This window comes from Misgurnus anguillicaudatus, chromosome 12 (genome assembly GCF_027580225.2).
Source record: "Misgurnus anguillicaudatus chromosome 12, ASM2758022v2, whole genome shotgun sequence".
Lineage (NCBI taxonomy): Eukaryota > Metazoa > Chordata > Actinopteri > Cypriniformes > Cobitidae > Misgurnus > Misgurnus anguillicaudatus.
Genome location: NC_073348.2, coordinates 40,303,995 through 40,321,456, shown reverse-complemented (window position 1 = coordinate 40,321,456; position 17,462 = coordinate 40,303,995). Strand labels below are relative to the sequence as shown.

The following is a 17,462-nucleotide window of genomic DNA, read 5'->3' as shown; positions in this document are numbered from 1 at the left end:
TGCAGTGAAGATAATAACATACTATCGTTTGGTTTGACAGTTTACGTCAGAAATGAATAATTTTGTTAATTTCTTCATCAGTTTTGTGTTATATAGGCACACATTTTTTTTGTAGTAATTCTGGCGTGTTATAGTTTTATGATAAATGTGGTATCTGATACCCACGTCTGTGTTGGTTATGAAATAACATCTTGATGGTTTATTGTTTCCACAGATGGCTGAGAGATCCACGCCGCAGGGTAAGTGAACATTACATCCAGACAAAGAGACTGATCCACAACATTATTGACAGCTCTGAATAGCCAAAGTCAGACCGAGTGATTTGTCTTCATAAATAGACCCAAACCTCCCTCAGTGCTTATCAGTAAAACCTTTCTATCTCTAGATATACAAACAGACCAGATTCAATTCAGAGAAAACTCATTTCTGACACGTACGGTTGGTTTGTTTGGTGAGATTTGGGATGTTAACAGTGGTAATGAAGTCTGTTTTAGCCGTTGGGAAGTAAAGCAAACGACGGATCGATCACATTCTGAGATTTCTGTGCCCTGTAACCTCACCCAGAGATTTAATGACAGATGAGTTTATTGACTAAAAGACAACCAGACATCCACCGTGTGTGTTTCTTTATATCCATATAAGAAATATCAATAAGATCTTGCATTTATTTCATCTCATTTACTTCTCAATGATATATACCTATGTCACAGATTTCAACGTCTTGATCTCAGTATGATGTCAAACTTTGCTCAGACCAGATGATTTATAGCAGGGGTCTTTAACTTTTTGTGAGCAAGGGCTACCACAATGGATAAAACAATCTGGAGGGTTACTTTTTGATATTTATTTACTCAAAACATTTTTGTTACTTTTACTTGTTGATATGTTTTATCATAGTTTAAAATGTTAACATACATACAAGAAGCCAAGCTAATTAAATAACTTATTACTATTAATGGGGGGCACCTCACAGACCCTGTGCGGGCAACCTGGTGCCCGCGGGCACCATGTTGGAGACCACTGATCTAGAGAATAATGTTTCATCTCTATAGTTAACAAATGTTTGATGTTAAGAATGAAATATATTTTAAGCATATGAACTCTCATGAGCTATAAAAGTAACCAAGCTACAGTATAAAGTTTTCCTCCATGTGAGTGGATGCTTATGTACACATGAACATTTGTCTTGTGTTTATTCATATTTGTCTGTGATTATTTGTACAGGATTATTGTTGTATTGGCTTTCATAATTCTGGATGCACATGGAAATAGTAGCCAATTTCTCAGACAAATATGCAGAAAGATGTCGGGTTTATACAAGGATTTAAAGTAATGGGCAAACTTAAAAAATGGGCGGTACCTCAGGGCAGGTTGTGGGGGTTTGGTTATCTCTTACCCCATTCAGGATCTGCTGCCCTGTTTTGGAGTTTTCTGGTTATATTTGGAGATCTCCAGACTGCTGTTACACTCTTATCACAATACACTCCCTACTGAAAAATCCAGAAAAGACCAGCATAAGCTGGTAGCTGGTTTAAGCTGGTTTAAGGTGACAGTAGCTGGTTTTTGAGATCCCAGCATTGCAATAATTCACCCTACTGGTCCTGTCTTGAGACAAAACATCTGATTCTAGATATATTTTGTTGATGGTAGTATGAGTTGATTTGCTTATTGCTTTACTTTAGGTGCAGAGGTGTATTTTTTGAAACAGCATCGACCCAGTGACCTTTTTTAAAATAATTTTTTACAATAAAGGTTATATGGCTGCAGTATGAGACAGGTTTGATCAAATACTTAGACTGCTGGATTTTATTATTTTTATTTATGACATCACATAAACACTGAGCAGAAGACCACAGCATTTGATTCCATGTTGTTCAACAATTCTGCCATTTTAAACAAGATATTGACATATTGACAACTTCTCTAAAAGAAAACTTTGTTGGCCATAATAAGATGGAAAGCAACCAAATATATGTTGATAATGAAAGGACTAGAGCAGGGGTCTTCACCTTCTCTTCTTCAAGGGCCAAATTAGAAAAATAAAATATGATGCAGACAAAACTTTTAATCCCTATTTTTAACTTTTCTATATTTTTTACTATTACCTATATGCACACTTCTTGTATGCAGGATTTTGCCTTTAATTACAAAAAAACTCATATTTTCTTATTTTAATATTTTAAAAACAATTGCAGTTCAACTATAAACAAAAGTGAGTGTGTAAATAATCAACACATGTATTTTTGTATAGCACTAACTTCATGTCTTTTTCTTCATATTTTAAGGATATATAGGCTAAACCGCCTTTTCATTACATTTGGACACGACTGTTGGAGTTCGCCCCCTAGTGGCAGTCGTAATGGAATTTCAGTTTAATCGTAAATCCGTGTCAACATGGGAGAGAGCCTTTAAATTACAAATATATTTATACTTAATAATTGACTTATTAGTAATAAATCGTTTATAAAGAATTCAAGTTGTACTGATAAAGTTAAACAAAAATGGTTAATAATTTTCACTTTGCACACTTCACTTTTGCAAGTTTTTTTTATGCATCTAATGCTCAAATTGGATCCAAAAATTACAAACCTGCTGATGGATTTTTCTGAATCCGTCATTGGATTTTAAATCAGATGAAGATGACCAGTGGGCCGGATAAAGATGATTGCAGGGCCGCATTTGGCCGGCGGGCCGCCAGTTGACTAGCCCTGGACTAGAGTTTATACCGGTTAGTGCTAGTTTAATGCTGGTTTATCATAGAAATTTTGCAAATATTCTGTTTGAGTTGTAACATTACAGAAGAAATTAATGTTGACAAACTTTTGTTTTTAGTATAAATAATCTCTCATCTGTTGTTGTCTGTTTAGGTTCCTCTTGAGTTTGTAGGATGATGTTCGGAGTCACTGCCGCTCTTCTTTATGAGTTATTTAATGAAGAGCTCCTTATCCTCAGAGTCAGAAGTTTGCAGAAAAATATGATGTGAAAGGCATTCAGAGGGATCCACAGCCAGAGGGAATGATGGATCACGGGATCATTCCTGAAGTAATCATTCCAGTCCTGTGCCCTCCGTCCTCCTCCACTACAATCTCACCGCGCTCACGCTGTCTCAATCACTGCTTCACTCCCACTCTCTTTCTGTCTTTCATACGCGTGTTTGTCTCACTCCTGTGATTTTTATGTGCGTCTCACATTGCAGACATTCAAAACACATACCAGAACATTGTGTCAACCATATGGAAATGTACAGAAACTATATAGAGTAACCACTTAGCAACCTCATAGCAACGCCCGCTCAGCATCATAAAGGTCATTTCTGCACAAGTGAACAACACTGAACTCCTTACTTTCGCTTCAGAAAAAGTGCAGTTCTAGTTGGTATTTGCTCTTGGTTTTGCAAGGCTGTGTAGGAATAATATTCTGCAAAAGTGTCACATCTTGACTATAAATACACTGAAGTCTGGTGTGTTGTGCCAACACTACCTGTCAATGAATTCATTTCAAATGAGTCTTTGCATAATAAGAGTGTTGGATTTTTCTGTCTTTAAGATGGGTTACTGCCACGCTTTTAAGCAATTAAACGGTTTGTAGGAGAAGTGAGCGTGCTATCCTTTCTTAGCAGACTTTTCCTCACCTGGCACATATGTACACCACACAGATAGAGCAACAGAAGTAAAGACAGATGGCAAAAGTGAATCTCAGCTGCTGGGTACAGATTTACTTTAAACAGCAATACAATACAAGAGTTTATTGTGCTAAACTAAACTAAAAGTGTAATGGACCCAATGCACAGCGTCGCATGACGTGTTTCCGGTGAAATCTCAGGATGCTTGACTTAGGCTCTATGATATTCAAGATAGTTGGTTACCAAAACACACAGCTAATTTTACTGATGCTTGTTTACTTTATATAGAAACACTTTATACTCAACACTTAATACCATAATGACATTTAAACGTATGAAAGTATATTTTTTAAGAGGAAAGAACAGTACTACACAGTGTTAGACTCACTGGAAAGCATGCCAACTGCTACCCTTTATCTGCATTACCGTTAGTTTTAGCTTTCATCTGTTGTTGATTCTGAATTTTGTATAATTATTATCATCAGTACTAGATAACATCTGCACAAGCTAAACGTTAGAACAGAAAAAAACTTGCATTTTTGCATATTTATGCTTTATTAATTACAAATGCAAAAGACAAATGGAATTAATATATTAGTGACAACAAGAATACGTTCAGAGAAAAATAAAACACACAACAAACAAAATAAACATTATAATAAACAAACAGCATCAGGGATAAACCAAAAATGGGAAATAAATATAGACTTCTAAAACAGACTTTACCATAGTCAATAGTGCTTTTTTGCTTTGTACTTTACATCCTCTAATGTTTTAAGATACTAACTCAAAAAGAACTAAAAAAGCTGCTGCAGTGAGCTCTCACTGAGATCTCGTTTGCGTCTCTTATTTCAGTGGTTCTCAAACTTTTTCAGCGTACGGCCCCCTTTGTGTACGGTGCATTCCTTCGCGGCCCCCCAAAGAAAATTTATGACAAAAAAACAGTTCTAAAACATCACATTTTAATTAAACAAAACATTAAATTATACAAAGTAGTGCTGCCTTATTTTTTCACAGAATTCATGATAAATTAGTGTATTTTATAAAAATGTCATAAAACTGGGGCCCGCCTGACACCATCTCGCGGCCCCCCTGGGGGCCCCGGACCCCAGTTTGAGAACCACTGTCTTATTTTATCTGACACTTTAAGACAACATTACAAAGACATTAATGACAAACATTTTTACTAGCGTGATTATCCTGCTGCTGGACAAAACTTAAAAAAAACAGCACAACGTAAGCCCTGCTAGTACAGTTTAGCTGAACACATCTTAATGATGACAGAGATAAAACCTTTCTCGAGTTTGCACATCTGGACTATTCTTCACACATCAGAGATTGTAACTTTGGGTAAATCCAGCAAACAACGAGTAAACTTTAGTGATTCTTTAGCGCTCCCGTACTGGAAACTGAACAGCAAAAGTTAAGCGTGCATAGAGTCCATTAAACTGTATTAACCATACAACATAGCTCTGATCCAATCTGATCATTTATTTTTGTGTGCAGAAGTCCTGTCACAAAATCAACACCATATCTCAAGGCAATTTGTACGTATTTTACGAGGTAGCTTATACGTACGTTTTGCTTTCGCCCCTGTGACATTTGGGTTATTGTACTGTAAAAAAGGCTACATTTTTGTCTAATCAACATATTTTTCTTTCTAACTGTAACTTAAAGGTGCAGTGTGTAAATTTTAGCAGCATCTAGTGGTGAGGTTGAGAATTGCAACCAACAGCTTAGTCCACTGCTCCCCCCTTGCTTTTGAAATGCATAAAGAAGCTACTGTAGCCGCCACCAGAACAACATGTCATCGTCGGAGACAACTTAGTAAAAAAGTTTGTCCGTTAAGGGCTTCTGTAGAAAAATGGCGGCACAAAATGGCGACTTCCACGTAAGGGGACCCTCTGTGTATGTAGATAAAAACGTCTCATTCTAAGGTAGTAAAAACATAAGGGTTCATTATAAAAAGGTCTTTATACACCCCTGATAAAATAGTTTTGTATATTATTTTGCATTTCTGTCAAGAGATCCTTCTTAAAATTACACACTGCACCTGTAAAAAATTAAGTTAAACAATTTCAACTTGTTTTTATAAGTAATGTCAGCTTAACACAGGTCAAAACTTAAAATAGTAGGTTGAATTGACTTGCAAAACCAAGTTGTTTTTATAATTTTTTTATGATATAATCATACGATTTTGTACGAATCAGTTCACATTAATTGATACAAATTAGCCAATTTTTATACTTTTACACAGGGCTGTTGAATGCTGTATTCTGATTGGCTGAGAAATGTTCCATGGGTGTTGATTATTTTTCTGTAAACCGCACACCTAACCTTTTAAATGTCTTAAAAATAGGCACCAGAGCAATGTTTGTGGGAAGAGGATTAATTGACTCTGCTTTGCGTCGTGCCGCATACCACCTTGGGTGTGCATTATTTTCTTATAATTCAACGGCCCGTCGTCAAGTATTCCTTACGTAAAATACGTACAAATTCTTGTAAAATCAGGCTGCACAAAATCTGTCTGTGCAATGTAAAAAATTATTTGCTTTTTTTGTTGAATCAATTTTATGTGAATCATATATTTGACAGATATATTTGAGTCAAATATTGTTTATTTGTATAAATTTTATTGCTTGCAATGTTTCTTCATTGTAATCACTTTCGATTTAAACCTTTGTCAAATGTAAATGTATAGACACTTTGACATCAACAACAGCAGATAAGGGAAGCATTTTCTTCTACATGAAGTTAAAACAACTTGGTTTTGCAAGTCAATTAAACCTACTATTTTAAGTTTTGGCTTGAGAAAAGTTGACATAACTTAATAAAATCAAGTTGAAATTGTTTGACTTAGTTTTTTTTAAGTTAAAGTAACATAAAATATGTGTTACAGTACCTATATACTGTATACAGTACCTTTTAAAAGTTTATAATTGATTTTATTTTGCTTTCTTATGCTACACATGATTATAGTTGTTTTTAGTTATTATACTATTTTTGTTTCTTCCCCGCTGTCAGAACAATCCTGCATCCCATTTTTGGCCACAATCCTCCCAGAGTTTCTTCCAGACCGGCTTCTTACCATATCACCTCCAGATAAGAGCAGAAACCTCTGAAGGAGAGGAAGAGTTTAAATATAGTCACAGCAAAAAGAGTCTTTCACACAGAGATAGTGAAGAGATGAAAAACAACAGAACTGAGAACAAAGAAGTAAAGATGATAGGACAAAGAGAGAGAGAGATGATAAAATAAGAGAAGGTCGTCGTTCTTTTTTCTCATGTATCTTTTCAGGCGTGCAGAAGAACAGAGAAGAGGTCTGTGTTTCTGTAAGTAATGACAGTATCAGCGCCTCCCCCTCTTCTCTTCTCTTCTGTAGTTAAGGGTAAATATGTCCCCCGCTCATGTGATGTATAGCTGTTGTCTGTTGTGTGAGTGTAAGTTAGACAGCACTTTACTGCTAACTCACCACTTTCCTCCATTACTGAGATCCACTGAATATCTCCAGAGTTTCACTCCTGGCTCCCGACGGCCCTTTACTCTGTTTACTCTCTCTAACTCTGTTTACTGCCATACAGCAGAGACATTTGCCACTGTCACATGAGCTTTTCACAGGGACGGAGAAGAGAAAAAGAGATAACTGCAATACTATACAATAAAAAAACAGAGAGACCTAATAACAAAAATCACATGAAAGTGCCTTTATTTCAAACAATGATTTTTGGAGATTTTTGGTTGTTAAAAAAATTTATCATGGGTGATAAATGCGAAAAAATACACTTTTTTTACACTACTTTTTTCATGCACTTATTTTTTAAAAATTGTATTTAATAATCTTTTAATAATCTAAACAACATTTAAGTGTATTTAACTTTGCTATTTTGAGACACCATTTATTTCAACACACTAAAAATCAATGCAAGCACTGAAGTACTCCTGAAGTAGAAGTATACTTTTAATTAGTGTATTGGTAGTGTATAATTTTTACTTTTTTAATTTAACAAATTGCTGGTATTTAAGTATACTGTAGTTTTAGTATAGGGCTGCATAACGATTAATCGCAACTAATCGTTAGCAAAATAAAAGATTTAGTTTACATCATATATGTGTATGTACTGTGTATAATAATTATGTTTATATACAGTAAACACACACATGCATGTATATAAGAAATATATATAAACAATTTTATTAGTGCTGGACGAAGATTAATCGCAATTAATCGCATACAAAATAAAAGAATCGCATACAAAATAAAAGTGATTTTTTTGCATAATATATGTGTGTGTACTGTGTATAATTATTATGTCCTGTATATTTAACCACACACAAATACATATATTCCTTTTATAATTTTTCATGTGTATATAATTGTTTTAAATCTATATATCATATATCATACATATATCATATATCATATATATATATATATATATATATATATATATATATATATATATACAAACACATGTTAATGTTTCTTAAATACATAAATGAATGTGTATATTTATATATAAATAATAATTACACACAGCACACACTCAATATTATGCAAAAAAAACACTTTTATTTTGTATGCGATTAATCGTGATTAATCTTTGCCCAGCACTACATTTTAAAAATAATATAAAAATATATATTTTTCTTACAATTATACATGCATGTGTGTGTATTTATGTGTGGGCATAATTATTATACACAATACACAAACATACTGTATATATGATGCAAACAAAACCTTTATTCTGCTAACGACTTGTTGCGATTAATTGTTATGCAGCCCAATTTAGTACTTTCAAGAATACTTAATATTTATCTTGATAGAAAATTGCTGGAATTAACAAAAACTTTAGCGCAATGCTTCATCCACACCAACAACAGGTGTCAGTATGAGGACTGAGAGCACTGATAAATAGGATAGAGAAATAACGCTGAATATTTTTATTGTTGTTTTTTTTTAAAGATCAGATTCATGGATTTGACAATGGTATAAATTAGAGCGATTTAAAATGAGAAATGTTTGAGTTCATATTGAAATCTTAGAGTTTGGTATCTTGGCACAAACGTTGAAATCTCATACAGTTCAGAGGAGACACCTGAGATGATTAAGATTTATCTTATCTGAAGCAGGGAGGTCTTTATTTTCTTCTGATTTAACCTTTTTAGTTTATAAAAAAAAGTTTATAAAAACATCATAGTTTCACTTTCAGTGATGTAATCTTCTAAAGGTTTACCTGCAATTGCTATAAAATTTCACATTCAATTACCCCGCATCCCATAAGAATTCCTAAACGCAATCTCATACATGGATACTTTCAGTGGGGAAATTCCTGTGGAGTTTCTTCAGCCCAATTAAACCGGCATGCCAAGTTTCCATCAAAGGAATTGACGGCGGTTGTGCATGTAGAACGCTGTCATTGAAGGCATTACATTGTGTCAGTGGGGCGTGAGATGAAGAAAGAAGATCTCTCAGCAGGACAAGAGCTCATATTATAGAGCAAATCACTTTTCTATTCAAATACACCCATTAAGCTGCTTTTCCAAACGTCTGAATGTACTGACTCTGGAAAATGTGGGACTTCCTGAATCACAAAGGACAGAAACCCAGTATCTCTATGTGGCCAGATTGGTCACTACTGAATTAATCTGGTGAGGTCAGAAGATAAAGAAGCAGCTTCATTTAAGGAGATCAATGCAACTTTAAAGAAAGACTAAAGACACGTTTGGGGTTGATAAAGTTTAAGAGCACATCAATATATACAAACTTCTGCTGATTGTAACTTTTGTCTTAGTTATATAGTATTGTTTGAATGAAAATAAATCATGATGGGCCAAGCAGTCAATGGTCAAATATTTGTACATAAATATAAAGTAAAAATATATATACATTTTGGTTAGTCTTTCACAAAAGATTCAATTCAATTTTATTTATATAGCGCTTTTCACAATTAGTAAATGTTTCAAAGGAGCTTTACATTAAAAGAAGCAGGGGAAACACAGAAAAATCCATAGACAACATAAGTAGCAAAATACAGCGGCTGAGATTAAACTGAACAAGTATGTATGTACACGTATGTAACGTATAGAAGAGCTAGGTTAAGCCAAAGTCGGCTGGTGGAAAAAAACCCTAGGAGAAAAACCCAGTGGGAAAAGTCCTAGGAGGAAAAAAACCCTTGGAAGATATATATATATATATATATATATATATATATCTTATATCTTATATATATAAATGTATGTAAACGGATAAGGAGATTAGACGGGTTCAGCCGGTGGTCGGGATCAGCTGTGCGTTTTTTATTTACATTAAGGCCTGAATATTAGGATGCACATTATTAGCAACTAACTTCATTCTAAAGAGACAACAATTTGTGTTTTAATATTTATACAAAAATTTACAAATATTTGAGATTATAGATTCAGGACAGATCAACTTAATGCAGGATTTTAAAACTCTTGGTATTGTGATAAATTATGATAAATAATATTTGTTTTCCACTATGGAAGTCAATGGGTGTACTGACCATCATTATCAAAATATCTTCATCATCATTTATCACAATACTTCCATTTTATTTGTTTTCCTACTATGGAAGTCAATGGTTACAATCAGCTGTGTGCTTCCCAAAATATCTTCTTTTGTGTTCATCAAAATAAAAAATGTTATAAGAACAACATGAGGTTGAGAATTTTTTTGGGTGAAATATCCCTTTAAGGTTTAGATTTAAATTAAAACTGCAAAATTAAATAAAATTTAATGTAAAAGATTAAATTTAATGTGTTTTTCTTTGGAAAACATACATTCCAAAGCATAATATTTTTCTCTCCACTACATCGTATAAATGCAATATTTCAATTGATGTTATTTACAGGCAATGTTTGTTAAAAGATAAATGAATATTAAACATGAATAAGTCTTTATCTTTACAGAATTAAACTATAAAATAACAGCCTCATGCAAAGGATTCTGAAAACCAAAAAATGGTTGATAAGGATTTCTGGTTCCCAGAATGCTTTGCAAGATGCTGTTATTGTATAGTTTTATACTGTAACGATAAAGACTTGTTCATGTTTAATGTTCAGTCAACTTTGAACAAACTGTTGCCAGTAAATCATGAATTTAATTTTAATAAATTTAAATCTACAGTAAGTTACTGGCAAACAACTGTATAACTACAGCAAAACATTACAGTAATACTTTAAAGTATGAAAGCATACAATTTTAATGTAATTAGGTATAAAATAAATGTTAATATGTAATATGAAAGGAATAAACTGATTCAATGCTTTATAATGTACTGAAGTACACTTTTTTCCAAAACAAACACTGATAAAGTACAGATGCTTGAAAATGTTTTATTTAAAATACCTAAAGTACTGTCCACCTCTGCATACAAACACGTATTTAAAGATTAACATTACTTAACACACGCAATACACACAACATTTCAAATAAAACAGGTTCAACAAAGTGGTTGGGAAGCTTAATGTAATGTTTCTAATACTTGAATAGCAGGCTGGGTCATATCCTAGTCATTTAACACATGAGACGGGCACATAAGCATCTCTTTGACCAACTCTTTTTCATGTAACGGCACATTGTGCATTCAGTTTAAAGCCATTATCACAATTAACAATGGTGTGGAGGGTGATGGTTCGAACCCAGACCCCACCCACCTATTAATACCAAAGAGAAGAGCATCATTTCAATGTCAAAAGAGTGGCAAGTGCTTGTATTTGTTCAGCCTGTTTCTGAGAGCTAACAGGAAGAGAAATTCAAGAGTAATCGCATGAAAATGACTTCTGCTGTCTGCTACTTTAATGTCTTTCCACATTTAGCTACATGAGATCATATCAGAGATTTCACAATTACTAGAAATCAACTTGATAAATGAACTCGCTCGGAAAATTAGGGAGTTTATAATATTCCACACTTATCATTTTCATGCTTTAAAGCAACAATCCTTTACCGTTTCACATGAAGCCTTTAAGAATTGAGATTTCTTTATCTCCCCAAAATGATCTGTGAAGTTAAAACTTAAAATCAATTTGGCACTTTTATCTTTGAGAGAAGTTATGGGAAAATCATTTACAGCGATTCATATTCTCCCAACAAATTTATTTTTCCCACCACCCGTGATAAACCACCTAATTGAAAGTCAGTAAACAGTCAGTCAATGTAGTTATTGATGTGAGTTTTAATTGGATGAGACAAATTCATTCAAATTCATCAAAATCTGCACTCAACTCTAGAAGGTCAAGATAGTCGCTGCTGCGGTGAGATTGATTGGCCGATTACTTGTTTATATAAGATAAGAGAAAATAGCCGAAAGGTCAACAATCAGAGATATCTGGGCGTTATCAGACTTTCTCTCCATTGACAAGAACAGCAAACGAAAGTTTAGAGAACAAATGAGGACGTTACCAAAATAAAAGACAACTCTCACTTGCTGTCAAGTACATGTATGATGATAAACTAGGTGGAAATTGCACTCTATGGTAAAATAAATGTATACAGAGACATAGAAAATAACAAAAATCTTTATGGCCGGCTCAGCACTGACACAAACACAATATATTTTCTATATAAATCCTATATACAATATTCCTTCACGAAACAGTTGCTTTTAAACACAGCTATAGGAAAACTTCCACTGGAAGCAAAATGCATTTCAGTGCCACCAATAAATGCCCTAAACAACCACAAAAACATTTCAAATAAAAGTCTTTCACGGTTCATACAAAAGCTGGTTAAGAAAACGATTCACACAGTTCACCGTTTACAATAGAAAGGGTAAAATCAAAGCCGAACACACAACACACAGAGAGGACAACAATCTGAGACCATCTGAACGATACCACCGAACCTCCTCAGAGTCATCTAAAAAAAGAAAATGAAAACATTAATATACACACAAACACACTTTTTCAAACATACAGTAAAACACTTTTGGGGATTAGTTTGGTGGGGGTTTGGCAGGTAGACCCATTATGGAAATGATGTCTGAGGTGAGAACTTCTTTAACTCCAAACCAGTTAGTCCAGCTTTAATGATGTGTCTGGTATCATGTTATCAACACATCCCATTAAACAAAATGGAAAACAAATTCCTGATTGCTTTAAATTAACTTGGATTTACAAGCCATTTCAACTTTTTTTCTCTTAACTTGTGAGGGGTTGCAGTAACTTAAAGTTAAAATAAGGCAAGCTAATTCAACAACTCATCACTAGTCAAGATAAAAACCTAAGTTCAGTGTAAAAAATTAGCTGTAATTATGCAGCTGGCTGCCAGTAACTTACTGTAGAAGATAAAGACTGAAAATGTTTAAAGTTCATTTAACTTTGAACAAACTGTTGCCGGTAAATACATAAATGTAAAATCTACAGTAAGTTACTGGCAGCCAGCTGCATAATTACAGCAAATTTTTTACAGTGAACTTAAGTTTTTATCTTGACTAGTGATGAGTTGTTGTAACTTGTAAAAATACTGTAATTTCTACAGAAACTTTACACGGTGTTGGTTACTGTATTATTTTAAAATTACAGTATCACTGGCACCTTGTAAAAAATTGCTGTAGTTATGCAAGCAGCTTGTCAGTAATTACTGTAGATTTGTCATTTACTGGCAACAGTTTGTTCAAAGTTAAATCAGCATTTAACATTAACAAGTCTTTAGCTTTACAGTAAAAAAGTATAAAATAAAACCATGCAAAGCATTCTGGGAACCAGAAATTTTGGCAAACAGTAATTTAACTTCAAAACAACTGTTGCCAGTTAATAACTAAATCTACAGTAAGTTACTGGCAAACTACAGCATATTTTTACAAATCAATACAGGAGGAAAACCCAGACTAAAATGCATGTTTGATCTGTCTTATAAATCTAAATATCATTGCCATTGTTTTGTCTTAAGATGTACATGGGTAAATAAAACCTTAAATGTCTTAAACTAAGGCCTAGTCATGTCTTAATCCAAACCCTGTCTGGGAAACATGCACCCTATAGTGCAAATGAATAAACTGATATAAAACACATGCATTTATCAATTCCCTTACTGTAATTGACCAAAACAAGCATCGGTTGGGAACTTACCGCAGTCATTGTTGAAGACATGAGGAAAACAATGCAGAAGTCCATAACCACACCGGCAGTACGAACATCCCTTCTGTACCCACTCACCGTGTGGAATAATCCCACAGTCCCTAAAAAACAAACAAACACGGTCATGTTAAAGCATGCGAGTGTGTATATAATCCTAAATAACTTCATGAATCACAGTGTTACCTGGCTCTCTCGTCATATTCACAGCTTCGGCCCGTGAAGTGTTTCGGACAGGCGCAGAAACTTCCCAGAATACAAGTCCCTCCGTTTTTACAGCAGGTACGACTTTGTTTAGCAACTGAAATCAGAAAGAGTAAAAACAGAGATGTTCAAGGAGATGCACTGAATTTATGACTGAGCTGGAGTAACATCTGCTTTTAAACACAACACTGACAGTGTGCAGACCGATACGCCTGACAGCACAGGAATTCTCATCTTTAACAGAGAAATCCATTTACGGTTCCCACAGGTCATGGAATATCATGGAATGGTAAATGGGCTTTTCCAGACATTGAAAGTTAGGGAAATTTTATATTTTTTTCATAGAATATCAGGGATTTTTGTTTGTTGCTTTAAATTTTAGTTTCCATTTATCAAAATGTAATTGCTTGTTAACTTTGTGACGTAAGGAAAACCATTTCCGAATCCAAGCCTTCGCTGACTACAATTTAAACAGCTGTTTATTGGCACTGTTCACACAGTTAAGCTACATTTTTATAAACTCACAGTGTACACTACATTATCCAGGCTCATGGTATCCTGGCCATATGGAAATTCAACTTTTTAGTCAGGGAATTTGAATGGGAACCCTGTCCATTAAACTCAACACTTATACATTTATTATGAGAAATAGGCTTTGAATAAGTCTGTGAATGATGTTGTTGGTGCTTCAATAAACATCTGATGATCAATAATAAATGCTGTTAAGTGTTGTTCACAGTGGTTTGCAAATTAACACCGAAATTAATAAAATTGAAACATGTAAGTGTTGTATAGATTGTATAGTATGGTCATTTTAACAGTTTGTATGGGTTTATTTGTTCACCTCCAGTGAGTCCAAGAAAAGGTAACGCGGCCTGCGCGTTGCGATGCGCGCGTTGCGGCGTCTGCGTGTGCATGTTCATTTCATTAAACTTCTTCAGAAACTCCGCGTTCTTTGGCTTTTCCGAAAGCGCATTTTTGCCGCATTCAGATCCATCACAACCTGCAGACAAACACGAGTTTGTGTTAGAAACATGCGCACATATAAACGGATATAACAGTGTAAATGATTCCGAATATGTACCTGATTCAGTGGAAAGAGCCTGATACACGAGCACAGCAGAGAGAAAAACCCTGAGAGAGAGAGAGAAAGAGAGACACATTAAGTTAAACCTCAGACAAACACATGAGACATATTATGAATGAATGAGAGTCATCATCTTACCTGAACAATGGGTTTGTCATTGCGCTTTCCAACATCTGACAAATAATCCAATCACTAAATGCTGAGCCTATACCAGTTTAACCATCACACAACTACAACAGACAAACCATTTAAACCAGCCCCTCTCTGTCTGTCTGTTATTTATCTACAGATGCCGAGCAGACGCACGCGTAAACCTCCCTCATGACGCGCAATTAGCACCTGTAAACCCCGCCCACAAATACACAGACGCGCACGGACACACGCTTAGTTATGCAAATAGAGACATTTTATTGTTTTTATACACTGCAGCTAGTTATAAATACTACAATCAAACTTTAAAACTAACAGAAAAGTTTCTACATGTGTACAATTAAAGAACGTTTTGCTCATCTTTGGGTACAAGTTGTCCCATTTGTACACAAACATTTGCACATTGTGGGAGGTTGAACTGTACATATGTTTTTATTAAAAATATTGGGAGAGGGGATGTAAGTGCAAGTTTTGATGACCTCCCCCCACCCCCTTGTAAACTACACCCCTGCCTCCAGTCCATTGATGTCAGTTCTGTCTCAAACTGGTTTGAGATTAAATTATTCTCTCCAGTATTACTTAAAGAGCTTTAATGTCATTTAATGCAAGAGTTTAACTCAGGAATGCTCAAAAAGCTTTTACTTTTTAGAAAATGAACAGTTGCTTAGTGACCAAAAGAAGTAGTAAGCAAAAGAAGACATCACAAAGTCATGGGGTTGAATGAGAAACAGGAGTTTGCCAGTTTTAGTAACTAGAAATGTAAATAGATCCACAAATGAAAACTGAAATATTTGGTTAAGATATTTAAAGAAAGTCACATCTCTACACACATACTATCAGCTCTGTATTATAAAAAGAGTGCTGTACTGTATTTCATATTTGTGACCCTGAACCACAAAACCAGTCATATGGGTCAATGCTTTGAAATTGATTTATACATCATCGTATACAACTTTCCATTGATGTATGGTTTGTTAGGATAGGACAATATTTGGCAGAGATACAATCATTTGAAATAAAAGAAAAATTGATCATGTATTTTTGGCTTTTGCTACCTCTGCTACTTAAGACAGGTGTGCAGGATCACATTTCTGCTTTATTTATGTATTGTATGCTTATTTTTTTGTAGTTGTACTTCAGGACCGTGTTTTCTTTCATTCTCCATTCATCTGAAATTTCATCTTATTTGTTAATCTGAAACACAAATCCAAATTATTTTTAAGTAATTTAACTTTTTGAAGAGCACGTGCGTATGATTGCACTCAGGAAAATAATTCTCATTTGTTATGGTGATGTCTTTATTTGTTTCTTACTGATATACATGAAACCACATTAGTTTTGTGGTGAATCTCAGTTTCTGTAGGCTGACATTTAAAAGGAAAGGCAACACGTCTGTATATACTGTGTGTGCGTATACAGTATATAACCCTGAAATAATTAGAGGGGGCAATTTTTTGGTTCACTTCTTTAAAGATGTGTAAAAAGCACATGGAGACACCTCACACTATTTCTGGCCAAACTTTCTTGTCGGTTTAATTAGCCAATTATTTTCTAAACCCAGGAGGTGTCAGTAAAACTGAAAATCTCTCAAACGCTGTAGCTCACAAGAAACTACACTTCACTACAAATGTAACCTAAACTCTCTCTCTCTTTCTCTCTCTCTCTCTCTCTCTCTCTCTCTCTCTCTCTCTCTCTCTCCATTTTAACAGCGCAAACACAATATTATACAAATGAAAGCTTTGGAGATAGTGCTCTTCTGTTTTACCTTTCACATTAATGTATGTTGTCCAATTATTCATTTTAAAATGAAATGCAAATGATGTGGCTCAGGTTGGTGCACTTTCATTTCCAACACAATGACTCACATTGAGAAGCTTTCTGGGGAGACCCATTAACATTTTTTGACATTCATGAAAACATTTCCTCTAATTGTTTCTCAACAGAAAGAGTCTGGAAAGATCAGCAAGGGCAGCTGCTAAATAAAGTTGATGAAGCATTCGAGATGGGAGTCCCTGAAAGGCTAAAGGTCAGACTGAATGTTGTGCTTGACATTGTAGATGACCTTATTGAGCTTTGAGCTATACTTTTAGATGAATAACTAATATTCATGTAAACAATTTACATTAGCAGTGTACTAAAAAATAATGAATGATTGCGTATTTAAAGACCAGAATATCATAAAGGCCTGAGGGTGGCGCTCTTCTGACATATGATGGGCCACACAGAATACACTTGAAAACCACATGGCAAAGCACTAAAAACATTTAAAACCTTTTAACAACTACATCATGTTCCTGT

At 34.5% G+C, this 17,462-nt stretch overlaps 1 protein-coding gene across 1 annotated transcript; it reads right to left on the bottom strand.

The window, feature by feature from the left end:
• Positions 1–11,803: 11,803 nt before the first annotated feature.
• On the bottom strand, positions 11,804–15,311 carry tdgf1 (teratocarcinoma-derived growth factor 1). The gene is made up of 6 exons (XM_055209111.2): positions 15,153–15,311; positions 15,012–15,061; positions 14,772–14,930; positions 13,910–14,024; positions 13,718–13,827; positions 11,804–12,506 (listed from the first exon to the last, which is right to left on the bottom strand). Exons 1-6 carry the CDS (start codon positions 15,185–15,187, stop codon positions 12,406–12,408), a joined length of 570 nt encoding a protein of 189 aa, XP_055065086.2. The 5' UTR covers positions 15,188–15,311; the 3' UTR covers positions 11,804–12,405.
• Between the last annotated feature and the right edge of the window lie 2,151 nt (positions 15,312–17,462).